General features: G+C 41.0%; 1 protein-coding gene across 2 annotated transcripts in view; it reads right to left on the reverse strand.

The window, feature by feature from the left end:
* Positions 1 to 18,731, reverse strand: part of ELF2 (E74 like ETS transcription factor 2) — a 58,816-nt gene that overhangs the window by 27,249 nt on the left and 12,836 nt on the right. Inside the window, exons 2-3 of one of the 2 annotated variants that reach the window (XM_066631830.1) lie at positions 8,086 to 8,299; positions 6,658 to 6,823 (exon numbers count right to left, since the gene is read on the reverse strand). In XM_066631830.1, coding sequence (XP_066487927.1) covers positions 6,658 to 6,823; positions 8,086 to 8,160 — 241 coding nt within the window. In that variant the 5' untranslated portion in view covers positions 8,161 to 8,299. Of the gene's footprint in view, positions 1 to 2,586; positions 2,648 to 6,657; positions 6,824 to 8,085; positions 8,300 to 18,731 lie in introns of those variants that run through there. The other variant, XM_066631832.1, reaches the window with a different exon arrangement.

The raw sequence follows: 18,731 nt of genomic DNA on the forward strand, positions 1-18,731 counted from the left end.
TGTGCAGCTGCAATACAGCCCCAAGGCTGATGGTAGCCTCAAGGTAAGGGAACAATAATTTCCTTGAGGAGGCCATGTGACTGCCCCTCTGCTGCAGAACGCAACGCACACCCCTTTGGCATAGCTTTTCCTGAGCTGTAAAATTGGATAGGACTGAGGCCTTAATCCGAAGTCACAGTAAAGGCAGTGGGATTTACTTCAGAGGCCACATACATAGGCTGTTTGGAAACATTCATGCATTAAGTTTTAGCACTGCTGCCTGATGCCACTTATTAGGGTGAATGTAATACTTACAAAACTATACAAAGTTCCACAGTTTAATGCAAAAATAAGGAGATCCAGCTGTAACAGTATGCAGCAATATTTTCCATTAACGTGCTTCCTTCAGCACAGATTGGTTACAGTGCTTTGTAGCAGCATGGCTTGACAGCTACTCTAGCCAATGGGAGCAGTGCATTCTGGGAAGCATGGATTCAATCAATTGAATCCAGTTTCCTGCCTCAGACATTTTTGCACTTGATTGTGCTGTTTCACACAGAACTTTTTGGAATGGATCCCCCATGTTTTGGGAGATATTACTGAATTTAAGACAACTGCTGAAGCACCAGCAATAGTTACATATAAATGCTGATTTGTCTTAAGGATATTTGATAAGCACATACAAAAATAAAATAAAAGCAATAGCAGAATTCCTCTTCGTTTTCAAAGCTCTCTTTGTATCTCTATTACTGTGTTTAGATTAGCTGTTAAATCCTCTATATATAGACAAGACTACAGGTATAACTTAATTATCCACACTTTTTTACCTGAAGGTTTTATCTCAACACAATGAGAAGGGCCCTTTAAATTAAAGTAAAAAATTCATTTAGCAATCGTCTTGCTAATGCAAGAGAGGACAGCCAGCTGACAATCCATCAATCATTCTCTCTCCAAGCATTTAGAACAGCTTTACTCCAAGGCAAGCAACCCTTCTGAGCATGTGAGAGAAAGATAATCACTGCATTTTTCCCCAGAGCTGGATTCCGGGTGAAGGGAGGGGTCACTGGTTTGGAGTGAATGCCTGGAGACAGAATGATAGATAGATGGATGGATTGTCTGTCTAATGACTCTGCCTTACATCACAAAAGTCAGCAAAGCTGCTTTTAAATTGCCTAGCAAAGGGACATTGTTTTTTTAAATGAATTTGCTTTAATTCAATTTTTGCCATTCATGTGAGTTCTGGGAACCCTTGCAAATAAGGAGACTCAATCTGCAATTCCAATAAAAGTGTATTAGGTTGTTTTTCCAGGTTGTTTTTCCAGTTATTAGGTTGTTGTACATACTGTACAATGCATGTACATGAACACAGTGGGCTTCCTACACCTCCTTCAAACTTATACATGCAATTTTTTTTTAAACTCTCTAGGCACATCTTGAGAAGACACATCTTAAGAAGTGGCTGATGATCTGGTATTCATAGTGGGAGAAAAACAATGCTGACCCAATCCAGCTTGCACTCCTCTGGATCTTGGCCAGAGTCAGCAAGATGCTCAGTTTCTTTTGTTAATGGTGAAAGAAGGGTACAATCCCATGAACATCTTGAAAATGGGCTAAGTTTTAAAAACACTATGTCGTAGTATGTATGTTGTATACATACTTGCCAAAAAAGCCTTTTCATTTGTGTTCAAAGTATGATATTTAGAAATATTTATTGATGAAGCACTTTATTTGTATAACTCATTTAGAATTCTTTTTAAAAACGCTTTATGTTTACATAGTGTACAGGTACTTCTAAATGTTTCAGCCAAAATGTTGTATATAGCTAAACAATTGCTTTTATTATTACTCAAGCTGTGCATACCAAAAAGGGAGAAATAATTTCTCTCTCTGAAGTATTCCTTGTTAATACCATATGCCAAATCAAACTGCAAAGATATAAAACTGGCATGGAAGAAGGCTGATTTAGAGATTCATACTTTCCAAAAAAGAATTCACACATTCCATAACAATGTAGCAAGCCAGCTGTCCACAGATTAACTCATCATAGATTCATCAAACAATTGAAAGACTATATCATAATCAGTGTTCCCTCTAAGATTCAGCACTGTTGTGCAGAGCTCTTCTCTGCTGCGCAGCACTATGGTGTCTTCCTGGCATTCGGCAATGACATCACCACTTCCAGGTCAACCAAGCTCCTAGCTGTATAGAGCTCAGTTGAGAAGTGAGCAGCCATGCACCTTAGGGAAAGCACTGATCACTAATATTCCCACTAGTAATATCTTCCAGATCTAACATTCAATGTTAGGACAAATGATTTACATCATATATCAAAGTATAGTTTTTCCTAACAATAACAACAAAAATTCAGAGGAAGACATTTTACATTTTTTATGTAATTGGAATCAAATGAAAATCTGAATAGGTTAAAAGATTCATTTTCCATAACAGCGATAATCTAAAAAAAGAAATAAGGGTTTCTTTAAATTGTACAAGCTAGCACTTGTTTTAAAGGGGCGAAGGGGTTTCTAAATCTTTAAGTACTATCCCACCCCTTTTTTAAAAAAATTAATTATATTTAAATAATTTTAAAAATAAAGATATACATACCAATGTATTTCTGGCTCAGTATTTTTCCTCCCACCATGAGATAAATCATGGAGGAGCTCCTGTTTTTTCATGCAGGTCTTCTACCTCCCTGTGGCAACAATATGTGTAAAATTAAAAAAGATAGTCTCTGCCACAGGGAGGATTTCTGATGTGATGTCAAGAACAGGGGAAAAAGTTAAACTAAAACCATCCCCTAAAAAAGGTAAAATTAGTGTTCTGAATATCAAAGCTCATTATTCTGAACTTACTCTGTTCCAATTATAACCAACAGCATTCCACTCAAAGCTTTTCAAATGAGAGTCCATACACCTGCATCTCCTCAATTAAACAGCATTCTAAAAGCTAAAAACCGTTTTTTCCCTCTTGGGAAAGAAGATTTTACCACCATCTACACTGAATGCACATTCTTTTCAAAATAGCTACAAAGGAATTTAAATATTGCCCGTCTTCATCACAAGACACATAGCAACAAGAACTGGAATCTTTATTTTATATACTGAGATATTTATGCGACACCCCCCCCCCCCAAAAAAAAATCAAGGAAGCTTCTCTACATGCATGCAAAGCTTCATGCTATTATTCTCAAGAACTCCAAATTCTGTTAAAAGTAAATTAAGCAAACAGTAGATCTTTGTTTCAGAATGTGGATTTTCTTTAATAGGATTTCTAGTGGAATAGTGATGACGAGGAAAAGAAAAATTTTCCTCGTTCATGAGGAAGGATAAAGGTTCATGAGGAAGGATAAAGAAGTAAAGGACACAAGCTTCACAATACTAAGTGCTTTTCTCTGGTTTCTGAGCACTACAACTACATTACTCATCACAGCTGTGAAAGCACATGTAAAAAATGAAAACACTGTGGAATTGAAAATCAAGAAAGTAAACAACTCCCTGCCCACAAGCTCCAAAACTGGAGAAGAGAGAACGACGGGTGCAATTTCAAATAGCTAGGTTCACAGAGTATATCCACCTTCTCTCAAATATTAGCATGCCACATCTTAAACTATTTATGTTCACCCAGCTAAAGGGAGATTCTAGTATCAATACTTACACCAAAACCAATCATTTTGGTTTTACCTCAAACTTTCAGAGAATTTGTATGTTTAAAAAAAAATGCAGCCTGTGTTCTAAGAGTGTCATGGCCCAATCCCAAACTCACTCAGCACCAGTGCTGAGCCCTAACAACAACACTAGGTGCCATAAACATGCCATAAAGCATGTTTGCAGCACCTGGTGAGTAGGGAGCACTGTCACCGGGACTGTGCCAGTCAGGTGCTTAGGCCCAGCACCGGCAAGAGGAGGACACACTACCAGGGGTAAGTGAAACCCCTTTGGAGGCAGTGCGAACCCTTGCATCCTGAACTTGGATCAAGTCTCTCAATTCTGTGCCAGCAAAATAGCCAGCACAGATTAGAGAAGCCCCATTGTGGAGCTTGGGGCTTGCTCAGAGACGAAAGTTCCCTTCCCCCAAGGAGACTTCTGGTGGCTTCCCAGCATCCAGTGGATATAGTGGTAGCCAGTTTGAAACCATTGCTCCAGCAGGCTCTGGGAAGCTTAGGATTGGGATGTCAGTGTTTTAAGAAGAACACATCTTCAACAGGTTACAAAACTAAACCCTAATCACAATCCCTATGCACTGTAGTACATCAAGAAGTTATTTAATGTTTAAAGGAAAATGTTCCAAGGAAAGAATTTCTCTCACTTAAGTCTCTGAGGGCGCAATCCTAAAGCACCCTTGGGCCAATATACTTTCAAAGCGCAATACTAACTTGGCGCTGGAACAGGCAGGCTGGCAGGCCTGGGCTGTATCCAGTGCAAGTTTAGATACTGAGTCTTGACCCAAGGCAAGGGGAAATAATTCCCCTTACTCTGTGTAGAACCACAGCAGCCCCAATGGGTTGATTTGGGACTGTCGCACTTGGGAGTCAGGAAGGCTGGCGCAAGGATGCATGCCAGCGTCCCTAAACTGATGCGGGCCCTGAGAACGGGAAGTTTGCGCTAGACTTTCCAGGCCAGTGCGGGGGCCGGGGGAGCATGGGGAGGGCATGGAGGAGGTGGGAAGGAGGCGCTTCAGGGTGGGGGGAGGGTAGGCAATGGGTGGGCCCACAAGCAGGTGGACGGGAAGTGGGAGGCAGGGCATTTATGCTGGATCCTAGCCCCATTCCCAGGCAGCCCAGGGCAACTCCAGGTTGCTCAGATTTGCGCCACCGATTAAGGTGGTACAGATCCGAGTAGACCCACTGGGGCTGCTGTGGTTCTACTTGGGGTAAAGGAAATTTCCCCTTGCCTTGGGTCAAGCTTCAGCCAGCCCCAAACGTGTGCTGGATACAGCGCAGGTCCTCCAGCCTGTCTGTTCCAGCACAAGTTAGGAGTGCGCTATGAAAGTATATTTTAAAAAACTGTTAGTTTAAAAAAGCTACCTATATGTGCTTTTAGCTCTGAATTTTCATAAACTTAATGAGAAAAGTAAAAGTTAGAAAAATAAATACATTACATGGGCATATCCAAACACCCGTGTGCACTCAGTAGAACTTCTGACACTTTACCTTAGAATAGCAGATGTTCATGCTATATCACTAAAAAACAATTTGTCAAGTGGCACTGGGTTGGGGGAGTGCTATGGGCAGCTGATCAAAACTTCACATTGTGCTGGTACATGTGCATCAACTTGTGAGCTGGCTATGCCAGCACAACAATGTGAGCTGCCCTGCCAGCACTGACCCAGAGCCTAGTGGAGGCTGGTGCAGGTGAGTGTAACATTGGGTGGCGCAGGCGGTAGGAGAGGGTGGCGGGAGGGTGTTCCAGGGGTGAGGAGGGGAGGTTTGGGAGCAGGGAGAAGGTGGAACAGGAGGTGGGCCGGGCCAGGTAGGGGTTGGGATCCACTGCAGCAATGAAGGTTGCATCCTAACCCCCGTCCCCAGTCCAAGGAACCTTATGCTTATTAGGTTATGTTTATTTAGAAGCATAACATAGAAACCCCACTAGTTTCATACAACCTGTTTCTGTATGAAGTTTATTCATGCCCAAACTACCAATGGTAAATTGATGGAAGAGTAGCAAAGTTTAAATAACTTTCATTAAATATTTGGTTAGCATTCCAAATCAACCATCTCACTTTTAACTGATAGACTGGTCAACTAAATTGAAATAGCATTTACACATAGCAGCCCCTCAATGAAGTCGTTTGAGAAGCTTGGAAAGCTCTTAAGTAGCTTTACTTTACAAAATTGCAAGTTACTACTTATTATAAAAGAAAATTTTCAATTTTTTTCCTTTTCATTCACTTAGGGCGCAATCCTAACTCACTTTCCAGCACTGACATAAGGGCAATGCAGGGGAACAAACATTCCTTTACTTTGATGAAGCCTTTATGAGTGCCACCCAACTGCAGAATGCAACGCAAGTCCCATTGGCACCACTATACCTCTGCTGGAAAGTTGGTTAGTATTTGGGCCTTAGAGAATATGAAATATGCCTTAGCTTAGTAACACTAGAACACTGCTACAGGAAAGTCATTTGAGAAAACAAGGCTCATCATTGTTGGGAAATATCTAAGTTTAAACACACTATGGTTTGGATCTAAAAAGCTAGCTAGCCATGTCATCCATAATCTTTGACTTTCTTTGAGTGGGAGATCTTTATTCCATATCACAAGTCGTTTGAAAAAGCAGTTTGTGATACGGTCTGAAAATCTGCCACTCAAAAGGAAATCAAAGATTCTACAGGACACACTATTGTCATTAGGTTTGCCTAAGTAGCTGTTTGGATCCAAGCCACGAAAGTTAAATCTTAACTGAACAGTGACAATATGCTAGCTGTGGTTTTTATTTCTAGAAAGAAAGCCACAGCAATATCAACCCAAGAAGCAGATTATGTGCTATATTTATATATAAATTGAAAAGAAAGACATCTCCAATGTCTTATCAAATCAAAGTAAGAAAGGCAGAACTAGCACATTTGTACAGTGTACACAGTGACAAAGTTTCTAAAATTGGCAGGCACTGCATTTTTTTTATACTCACTAAATGGGGAAAAGCAGCAAAAAATTTTAGCAAATTTTTTAAATGTCTACCTGTTTTCACAGTTTCAGTCTCAACTTCTTGTTCTTCTGCAACATCTTGTAGCAGGTATGTTTCATCATCATACACAAAGATTTGGGCAGCATATCCTTGTTCAACTCTGGCACTTGGCACTGGCTCTACAATCACTGCGGGGTATTCAGAGACTGGCTCATTCTCCTGTAGAACATAGTAAGACAGTTTGTTAATATTTCACCATCATGATCTAAATTCTTTCCCTGTTATGACTCTGTGTAATGAAATATTAAAATTAAATCTGTTAGAGCAGCGGTTCCCTGCTCTTTCCAGTGCAATGACCCACTTCATCCTTTGTGGTGGGTTGCAACGCTGCTGATCAAAATGACTAACTGGAAGTGCCCAGAGGCAGCTTCTGCTTAAATTTTAAGCTGTGTCCAAAAACCAGAAATCGCTGCCAGATGCTTTGGTGGGCCATTCTGAGGCCCACAGAGGCCAACAGAGTGTTTTATGAGCCCAGTATGACCAAAAGAGGCCTGTGGAGGCTCCTGTGAAGTCATTCCAGTTTGCAGCATCACTGGGCTGGCTTACGGAATGGCTCCTATTATGAGCCAAACCAGCACAAGGGTGGGCAGGAAGGCCCACCTTGCAACCCATCACACAGGGGCTCATGACCCACTGGTGGGTCACAACCCACACTTTGGGAAATGCTGCATTAAAGTATATGTGTGCATGTGTGAGAGAGAAAAAAATATAGTACCACTAAAGCAAGGGTGAAAAATATGGGCAACACTAAGAGCAAACACACCATGAAACACAGCCAGTGTGTAAGCATTATTGCATGCCATTAATAAACATCATTTTCACAAATATGTTCAATGTCAAGCTACATTGTAACAGACATAACTGAGAACTGAAGCAAAGCTACAATACAACTAAAATTAGGCACTTTTTTTAGCACTCATTAATTTCTAAGCAAGAATTATGCGTATACCTCATATCTGGGTATTTGATTACTGCTTATTCCTATGCCATATTTAAATGATAACTGATATTTGCTATTACAACTATATCTTGCAAGCAAGAATGTTGCTTTTCCAAAGTGAAACTTTGGATTCTTAGATGTCACATGTGGTTTGGTAGCTGTATCTTGCCCAGGCCTATTCTAAAAGCAAGTTATTTTAAGTGGGGAAAAAACACTTAAATGCACTTTATATACACTTTAAATAAAAATCTAATCTGTGAAGAATCAAACAGCATAGTTCTTTTCCCCTTAGTTCATGTACCTTGAGAATATTTATATGCCACTTTTCAGTAAAAGAGTTCAAAGTGGATTACACAGGGAACCACTTATTTATTTTACTATCTCAAAAGGTTTCAATCTAAAAGAAATTTTTATATTCTCAATTGTCTATACTAAAAATTTAAAACAATACATAAAAACAGGTTGTATAATGTGTCTCAACCTTGCTTTGAATTTGCACACCACTGCTGTCAAACTCCAGACCAGAACCTCCACTGTCAACTACTACAGATGTCATGGTGCATTCCCTGGAAGGCTGATAGAAAAGCAAGCAAATCTTCCCCAAGATGGTAATGCTGAAAGCCTGAGATATGGGAAGTTTGTAAACCAGGTAGAATGTTCCCCAAATTCAACTTTTGTCACTGTAATCAGAAATCCTGAAAGAGAGTACAAATGAAGATCATTAGTACAGTATAAGCAATAGTGTTTAACGTTTACTGCTACCAAAAGCATAATCTGACAAATGAAAACAGGGCATCAGTGTGAAGGCCCTGATGTCTTAAAAACTTCCTATTAGCATTAAGCTTCATAATACTTTGAAGAATCACTGGTTTGCCATCACATGATAGTTACAAGCTTAAGAACAGCCCCACTGGATTAGGCCATAGGCACATCTAGTCCAGCTTCCTGTATCTCACAGCAGCCCACCAAATGCCCCAGGGACTGCACCCAGATAACAAGAGACCTGCATCCTGCTTAAACATATGGAGGACCTCCTACCACACAAATTTACTTCAAACTTGCAGCTAGTTTTAGTTCATACTATATGTTTTGGCTGCTTGCCTTTTTGTTTCAGAAACTATCCATTACTCAATTATGAATCTCAGTGGTTCTCAAACGTTTAACACCAGGACCCACTTTTCTGAATGACCATCTGTCTGGGACCCACTAGAACTGATGTTATGGCCAGAAGTGACATCAAGCAAATTAAATAAATAAGTATAAATAATTTAAATAAAACAAATAATTAAATAAGGGGATGTCTGTCCTGTTCCACCAAATGAATTTTCTCTGTCACCTGCCTGCAATAACACCCCCCACAAAAAATCAGTAAGATTTTCAGCCCTACCCAGTGCCCAGTTCAATTTCTTATATTTAAACCATATCACTATCAGGACCTACCTAGCTTTACAAGTCAAAAAAAGGAAAAAAAAATCACCTTACTAGCTCAAGCCTCTGTTTTATTCTTTTTATTGGAAGGGGCTGCATTCTGGAGCATTTTTTGAGCTCTGCTTTCATCATATTGGGACCATTCTCATTCCTCTTTGCCTGACACTACCACAAGCCAAGGCATGGTTGCTCACTCATGAGTAAACATGAAGGTATAGCTTAGTTTTGCTTTCCATAGGGCTCAATATATTCATTAGCTTGGAGGGGGGACCTCCTTCTTGGGTGTTTTTGGGGGGCTTCATTCATTGGATCGGGACCATTCTGGTGTTGTTGGATTTCTCTCAGCCTGTCTTTTCCAATGGACTAAGGCAAGTTTGCCTACTCATTAGTAAACACACAACATGGCTCAGTTTCACTTTTCATTGGACTCCATTCATTTGCCTTCTCAGCTATCAGCTTTATTAGCTAAAGCTTTGTGACCAACCAACAATCAGGTCGTGACCCACCAAGTGGTTCATGACCCACAGTTAGAGAAACCTGGTGTATCTTATACAAATTTACTAAGGCTGCAATTTTATAACACTTATCTAAATGTCCCGCTAAACTCATTGGGACTTAGTTCTTAAACATGCATAGGATTGCACTGTCATAGTATTTAACATACGGAGAAGTTATAAAAGCTCTCTGATATTATGAAGAATTTTGGGGCTGCAATCCTATATACCAGGGGTGTCAAACATAAGGCCCGGGGTCCAGATGTGGCCTCTGGAATCTTTTTATCCAAACCTCAGGCTCTCAGTTGCTGAGGTGTTACTGCTAAAAAGCAGCCTACTTGAAAATTGGGCACCCCCATATCTTGAAATATGATCAAGATTTGCACTTTTTCTCTTCTGTCATTTGCAGTTAATGAGTTCTTTTGTGAGAACAAAGTGCTGATTTCTGGCCTTCAGCTGCTTAATGATGTCACTTTCTGCTTAATGGCATCACTTCCAGCCCTCAGCAGGTGCCCTGAATGCTAACTTTGGCCCTCTGTATAAAACAAGTTTGACACCCCTGCTATACCCTTTCCTGGGAGGAAGTCCCATGGACCACAATGGGACTTACCATATATACTCAAAACTCAAAAAAATTCATGCCTAAAAATTGGCCCTGAAACCCATGTCGACTTATACTCGAGTTAATGCGGCGAGTGAAGCGGGCGCCTCTGGGAGCTTCTGAGAAGCTTAGCTGCTGTCTGGTGAAGGGGGGGAACTGGGCTAAGGAGCAGGACACGGGTGGAGGAAAACAGAGAATTTTTCCTAGTAATTACAGTATTCAGAGGCAACCATTTTAGCTTCTTCTCCAAACAGGAAGCGAAGTGAAGGCACTTATGGGTTGAAGTCTGTATGAGGGCTGCTACTATGGAAGTGCAGCACTGTACTCCTCACAAAGCTTCCTCAGAACTCCCATAAGCTCCTTCATCTCCAATCTTCATCAGTTTGGAGAAGAAGGTAAAATGCCTCCTTTTTTTCTTTTTGCTGCTGCCTTAGAACCAGTTCCTGGCAAGTCAATTTCAAAGAATTTCACAAAACCCCCCCCCCTCAGTTTTGGGGTCTGGTTTTTTAAACACCAGGATGGAATCCTCGTTTCCATCTGAAACAAAGTCCCAGCTACAGGTCAGTGCACCATTACTTAAGAATAATACCCATGGAAAGCAATGGGTCTACTTCTGAATAAATACGGTTGCAATTATGTGCAGCTGCACTTGCTCATGCTCAGTCCTTGTTGCTTATTTTTCCACTGTGCACACTCCCAGTTAAGTGATATATGTTATGCACACTCCTAACCCCCAACTTATCCAAATGTCATAGAAAATTCCATGATTTGAGGCTCAAAATCTACCCTCAACTTATCTGTGAGATTAACTTATAGGCTAGTATCTGCGGACCTTCTAAGCAGACATGCCTAGGACTGTGCTGTAAGAATATTGTTCTAAAACTGGACAACTTTATTTGCTATCCTGTGTCCAAAGAACACCGTCAGATGTAGAATGCTGTGGTAGACCCAACCACTGATATGCCTCAGAGATTCAATTTTGGGTGATCATTGTGCTCTTAATTAGGGGGGCCCTAGCTGACTTCTCCCCCCACCGGCCAGCCTGTACATTCTCCCCCCTCCTATTCCGGCTGGATCCCTCCTTACTTTTGGCAACTACTGCCATCACAGCAACTTCTCTCAGTTTCACCTCCTTCCTGTGCTCCCTGCTTTCTGAAGACAAAGAAGCAAGTTGAGAAACCATAAAGAATAGAGTGGTAGGGCTAAAGCAGATATGCTGTAACCCACCATTTTTGCCTCTATTGTTCTAGGTGCAGGAAGGGAGAGCCAATCAGAAGGTGCAGCAGACTCTTCTCTACTTCATCTGGTGTCATAATCGTTTTGCCACTGCAAGATGTGGCAAGGCCACCACTCCAGCCAGCCCCCCTTAAATACACCCCCAATTATGGGAGAATGAAAGCAACAAATTCTCTCCATTGCAATAGAATCAGACAGCCTCTCTCTGTATTCAAATGCTAAGGGCTGGAGAAAACAAAAGCCTGACTTTGCATGCCAGTCTTTCCTCCCTTCTTGGATTTTATCTCAATAACAAAAGTAAGCTGTCTCTCTTCACTGCTAAAGCAACTAAGGAAGAAAGCAAGACTACCTTAAGAAGGCTGGTGTTGCAGCCTTCCAAGGTTTGTCCTGGATGGTGGCTCCTTACATTAACTGAGGTGCATGAGACAATTCCCTCTCCAGATAACCTCAGGGCTAGCACTAGATATCCCCTAGTCCTGTGGTTCTCACGCATTTAGCCACTGGGATCCACTTTTTAGAAAGAGAATCTGTCAGGACCCACCAGAAGTGATGCCATGACTGGAAGCAACATCATCAAGCAGGAATATTTTTAACAATCCTAGGCTGCAATCCTACGCACACTTACCAAGGAACAAATCCCACTTACTATCATTGTTAAAAAAATATATACATAGTAGCTTGCTGAAAGTACAGTTCTGTAACATTTCCCCACATGCAGTCACATACCATGGTATCATAAAGTCTAATATATTAAAAATGAAATGAAATGAATGGGGACCCACCTGAAATTGGCTCACGACCCACCTAATAGATCCTGACCCACAGTTTGAGAGACACTGCCCTAGTCACATGAGAAAGACAACATGGAAGCGTGAGGAGCACTCTGATCCCCTACGAGTGTTTTTTCTTTGTATTTGTTTGTGAGTTTGTTCATTTGTTCATTTTGCAAGGGTAAGGAAATTTCTCCCATTGGTGTCAACTATCCTATTATACCCACGCCATCCCTGTTAGACATTGCCAATGTTCCCAGGTCAGGATCCTACCTTAGGAAAAGGCAGACTTGAAGGCAGCATGACAACATTTGCAAATGTGTCCAATTTTATATGAACCACGCAGGTCAACTGTTTTTAGATGATTATACCAGTGGTCCTCACACATTTAGCACCAGGATCCACTTTTTAGAAAGAGAATCTATCAGGACCCACCAGAAGTGATGTCATGATCGGAAGTGACATTATGAAGCAGAAAATTTTTTAACAATCTTAGGTTGCAATCCTACCCACTAACCCAGAGTAAGTCCTATTTATGATCATTGTTAAAAGAATATGCATAGTAGCTTATTAAAAGTACAGGTCTGTAACATTTCCCCAAATGCAGTCACATACCATGGTAGCAGCAAGACTAATATATTAAAAATAAAATATTGAAATGCATGGGGACCCACCTGAAATTGACTTGTGACCCACCTAGTGGGTCCTGATCCACAGTTTGAGAAACAATGGATTATACAATTCCACAAGTCTATAAATCTGAATCAGCTAAGCTTTATCCCATGCTCCACCCTAAATGATTTTGTCAATGTACATGATTCAGTTTGTTTTTAATAGTATTTTTGCACCTTCCTATTCAATACAGCACCCATTCTAGAATTAATGGTGTTAATTAATCACTATTCAAATGTTACTAGTTCCACAACCAACAAATTTCTAATAACTTCTTTTGTATTTTATTGGTGAGTACCATTTTAAGTAATTCAACATTGTAACAAGCTGACAACTCTAAATCCACTGTTTGATAACAAAGACTTTTTTGGGGTTAAATTGCAGCTTCTTAGGGACAATTATCAGCAGGAAAAATACATGGAGGCAAAGAATTACTCTGTCTCTTCACTGCAGTTCCAGATCAAATCAAAGCCTTACACACAACTAAATCTAAATCTGTAACTACACAATGACACATTTAGCATCATGTATGAACTTGGCTCTTAATCTCCTTCTAAATATCTTGAGTCTTTGGGCAAGTCTACCATATCTTTAATCACCAGTTTATTTACATATCCAACATATTCAGTAAAACCCTACCATAACATGCTTCAAGGTCACGCAAATTCAGACAACGAAATTGGCTCCTGCAGTCTGCTATGCCCAGAGGAATTTTTAACTCCTAAACATAGTATTTAATGCATTAATATTGCAAGTAAAATTTTAATACAGTACTTAATAATGGGTAGATCAACTCATAAACAGAAGGCATTTACCATCCAAGAAAAATTTAAAGCTCTGGATCAGTTGAAGAATGGAAAACAGCAAACTCAGCTGTCCAGAAGGAAGTATTATTATTATTATTATTATTATTATTCAGTACAGTATTACCTGTGTATTTGTCACATGCACATTCTGTTTGTAATAATTGGCCTATCTGCTACACATCTAATAAATGAAAACATTTTCTCAAGTACAAGCCATGACATGTATGTGCAACCTCCTGATTTTAGAAATGGGCTATGTCAGAATGCCAGATGCAAGGGAGGGCACCAGGATGAGGTCTCTTATTATCTGGTGTGCTCCCTGGGGCATTTGGTGGGCCACTGTGAGATACAGGAAGCTGGACTAGATGGGCCTATGGCCTGATCCACTGGGGCTGTTCTTATGTAACCTACCAAAAAACTTGTGTTTTTTTAAAATTAACTTCACAATAACATATCCCCGCATTTTACGTAATTGAATTTTTGTACTCCACTGATTGCATTATGGCAGGGTTTTATTTGTATGCACTAGTTTATATTCACAAGCAATTTTATACAGTCAAATTAACATCTATAAAAGTGTTAAAAGGGCACTTTTTTCCTATCCTTTAGTGCAGATATAATTTACTTACTTAAGTATTTTTATCCCACCTTTCTCTCACACCAAAGGGGACTCAAGGCAGCTAACACTAACATAAAAACCAATATAATATTAAAAACAATTAAACATTAAAGCACCCAGGATCATGACAATTAAAAATTATTTAAAAGGTAGTGGTTCACATTTAATTGGTTACAATTCCTAGAACAAGTACCATGAAAATTACTACACATCAGAAAGTCGAAAGATCGTAATTCTTCAAAATATACTTAAATCATTTCTTATATATATATATATATATATATATATATATATATATATATATATATATATATATATATGTCTTAAATCATCATATACTGTATATCATCATATACTGTATATACTGTATATCATCAAAATATATCTTAAATCATCTCATAAATGAAATCTTAAATCATCAAAATATACACCAGAAACATGCCAAAAGATGCCAGACTGAATAATTAGGGGCTCTCCCCATGCTCTTAATCCCAGAGCAATGGTTCCCAAACGGTGGGTCAGGACACACTGGTGGGTAACGACCTGACTTTTGGTGGATCACTAAAGGGTGATGGAAAGATCAGATAACTAATTGCTTCAAGCCCTGAGGCTATTCAAAAATCAGATAGTGTAGCTGCTAATTGCCCTGCAAAGATCTCAGTTCCTGCAGTTTGCAAGCATGTGTAAATAGGGAGATAAATGTTTGATGGTCTTTTTTCTGGCTATTATTACTTTAAATAAAACATTTATTTCTAGATTTCCTTTTATTAAACTCTGGTAAACCTAGGTGGGTCCCAATAGAGTGTCATTTTTAAAAAGTAGGTCCTGGTACTAAAAAGTTTGGGAACCACAGGACTAGAGCAAGAACACAAAAAGGATTACTCTGACCAGATGATATAGTCTACTTTTGAAGGTATTGAGAACTTGTGATATATTAGCTCTGATCAGCAAACTATTATGTCAGACTGCAAATACAATGAGACTGTATTGCATAATTTGAATCTTCCTCACAGTGCAGGAGTATGAGTGTAAGTGCATAAGTCGAAACAGGAGGGAATGTGGGTGTAGCACTGTCAGAAAAGTTCACCCAAAGATATACAGCAACTCCATGGCAGAAATGGGATCTTAATGCAAGATTTCAAAAGAACTGTTCTCCCAGCATACAGGCCACATTTCCAGGACTTTGGTCAAGCCACAAGCTTATGGTTACACAACCACCACCACCCATAGTCGCACATTATGCGAGGAAGTCTTGTGTTTTAATCCAATCACTTTTTATGCAAACTTGAACTGCCTTCTTGTGTTTGCACATGTTTAATCCCATCACTGTTTAAAGATCTCCTACATTACTGTATGCAAACTTGCCTTCCATGATTTTGGTGTTGAAATTCTGATTCATTGGATTGTACCTATGTTTTCCACAGTCTTTGTTAGGTTCCCCCTTCTAGGAAGCCAGCCATCAACCCCTGATTGAATTTTGCTGATAACTGACATCCTGATCCCCATTCAAATGTATACATACTCCAAGCACCCAGCCTTGTGTTAGCAATCAAGCTACCATCCAGCTCAGCACTGTCTCCCAACCTCTTATAAGAGAGGGCTTCCTCTCACTCTCTCTCTCCAAGGCCCAACACATTTGTGTTGTGTCAGAGGGTCCTTTCCACAGGACTCCCCCCGCTCAACTGCTCTACAAGACAGGTAACTATCTCGCGCCTGGAACTCTTTCCCTTCTTCCCCCTTCCCTTTTTCTCCCCTTCTCTCCCCATCTTTAGTTAGAGCGGGGGTTGGCAAAGCAGGGACCCCTAAAGCCTTCCCTACAATCCCCTGTCCTTATCTGTTTTCCTCGGTTGCACCAAATACGCTTCACACGCAACCACCATGAAAGCTAGGTACCAAGAAATATATTTCTCCATGTGCATTATGTTTACCTTTGTCCTTTTGTAATAAACCATAATATTTTGTAATAAACCATAATATTTTACTGAAAGTTTTCTCTCAGTCTCCTCTTAAAGCAAAAGGGAATTTCTCTGCATTACGCCGTCTTGTTATCCAGTCTACGATCCTAATGTTCCAATAAGGGCAGTGTAATAATTCCCCTAAACCAGTGGTTCTCACCCTTTTTAGCCCTGGACCCACTTCTGAGAATGACAATCTGTCTGGGGCCCACCAGAAGTGATATCAGCAACTTGGAAGTGATGTCATAGCCAGAAATGACATCATCATCAATCAGGAAGTGACATCACTGTGACGTCAGAGCCAGAAGTGATGTCATCAAGCAGGAAGTTCCTGCCTAGAAACTCAAACTGTAAATGACAAGAGACAGTATTCCAGCTCAGAAGCTTCTTCCAATTCTCCCTGCCCTCGCTACCATTGCTATCAAGCAAAAAATAAAACATCTGGAACAAAATATTTGTGTATTTATTTACTACTGTTTTTATTTCTGTCTTTATTTACAAAATCTCAAGCTATGTCTTGTATTTCGCTTGAAACACAAACATTGATGTGGCTATTGATACTGTGCACAGCATTAGCCAGAAACAAGTGCACCCTACTCATGCACCTCAATACAAGAAGTAGCTTGAGTTTTTGTAAATAAAGGAAATAAAAAAGTAGTATCCCCCTCAGAAGGAAGATAAGCAGGGACGCTTCCCCTCATCTCCCCCAAGCCTAGACACATCTACTCAGAATTGACTCCCATGATTGGCAACAGTGCTTACTCCCAGGTAAGATTAGACAGAATTGCAGCCTAAGAGAGAAGTAAGAAGAGGGGAGGGATGCACATCAGAGAAGCGGCTGGGGGAGCAGCACTCTCCCTGGGTGTTCCCCCCCACATACCAGGCTTGCCCTCCCTCCTCCCCGCTCGCTTGGCAGCCAGGCAATCAGGGATCACCCCTCACCCCAGCATAGATATAGAGAGAGAACCTGCTAGTCAGGGCAGGAAAGGATTGCGGCTTCCAGGCAATTTCAGAGAGGGAGAGAGGTCGTGATGCAGAGGTCGAGAACGACAGTGGGGTGGTGGAGGTGGTGATGCTGCTTTCAAGGCAGGCTCACAAGAGGAGAGATCACGCTGGTCTGCCTCTACTCACCCAAGCCCTGTGTTCAGGTCTCCACCTACACTCTCCAGCCCAGTCCAGCTGCAGGGGGGACAGGGGAGCTGCTCTGTCTTGCAACCCCAAGGCAGCCCATCCCGTCAAGGCAGCCAAGCTGACAAAGGTTGGTGGGGAGAATCCTGGCTGGCTTGTCCACATCCTTCTTTGCCTGCAGTCCAAGCCTGTACTCTGTGATTGGCCCCCCTGAGGGAAGCCTCCAAGTACAGAGGGAGGTTCAACTGGAAGGCAGCAGCACGCTTTCTGGGGAAAAGCGGCACGCTGCTTTCTTTGCACATGTGCAAGCCACTCTTAGTTACGTCTCAATGCCAGGAAGCTTAAATGGCGACGCCCAGGCTTTGCCCACTTCCAAAATGGCACCACCTAGGTCTTTGCCATCTTCTAAGATGGCTGCCACCAGCTTCTTGCGACGCACCATAAATCGGATCACGACCCACCAAGTGGGTCCCGACCCACAGTTTGAGAACCTCTGCCCTAAACAAAACAGCCCTTTTGATAACACTCCAATGACTTGCTAGAGCCCGCACTGGCCTGATGCTACTGCAGTGTGAGGATAACTGTTCAACCTCTTGTGTTAATTGCGGGCCAAGGGCTTCCCCCACTGATAAACTACAACTGACAAACTGATAGCAGACAAGCAAAATGCATTGAACCCTATGGAAAGTGAAATTGAGCGATATTGCATGTTTACTCAAGAGTAGACAACCGTGCCTTGGTCCATTGCAAAGGTCAGGCTGAGAGGAATACAATGCCACCAGAATGGTCCCAATCCAATAAATCCAGTTCTCCCAAAAACACCCAAGAAGGAAGTCCCTCCCTCCAAGCAGACAAATGTACTGAGCCCTATGGAAAGCGAAAGTAAGCACCCATTCCTCTCCTCATTCTGAGTTTTTAATGCTGTTTAGAGAGAAGCTTTGTATCTCAATCCAAACCAACCAAAAAGCATGTTGGATTTAAAATTGTTTTTGTCCCAAATCACACAACTGGTTTAAATATAAGAACTTAAATTGAACTGGACATTGGGTAGGGCTGAAAATCCTACACTTTATGGGGAGGTAGGGGGGTTTGAAGTTTTTGCAGGCTGGCTGCTGAGAGAATTCACTTGGTGGAACAGGGCTGGCTTCCCCATCTCATCTCCCCTCATTTAATTGTTTTACTTTAAATTAATTATTTATATTCATTTTAATTTATTCATAGCCTGCCTATCTAGGGAAAATAGTACAATTTCAGTGCTTGCTACATTCTCAAGAAAGCACTTCTTTCTTGTCACTTCCAACCATGACATCACTACCACATTAATGACATCACTTCTGGTGGGTCCCAGACAGATTGTTGTTCCAAAAAGTGGGTCCCAATGCTAAAAGTCTGAGAACCACTGCTGTATATGGTATTGG

Source organism: Tiliqua scincoides, chromosome 6 (assembly GCF_035046505.1).
Source record: "Tiliqua scincoides isolate rTilSci1 chromosome 6, rTilSci1.hap2, whole genome shotgun sequence".
NCBI lineage: Eukaryota > Metazoa > Chordata > Lepidosauria > Squamata > Scincidae > Tiliqua > Tiliqua scincoides.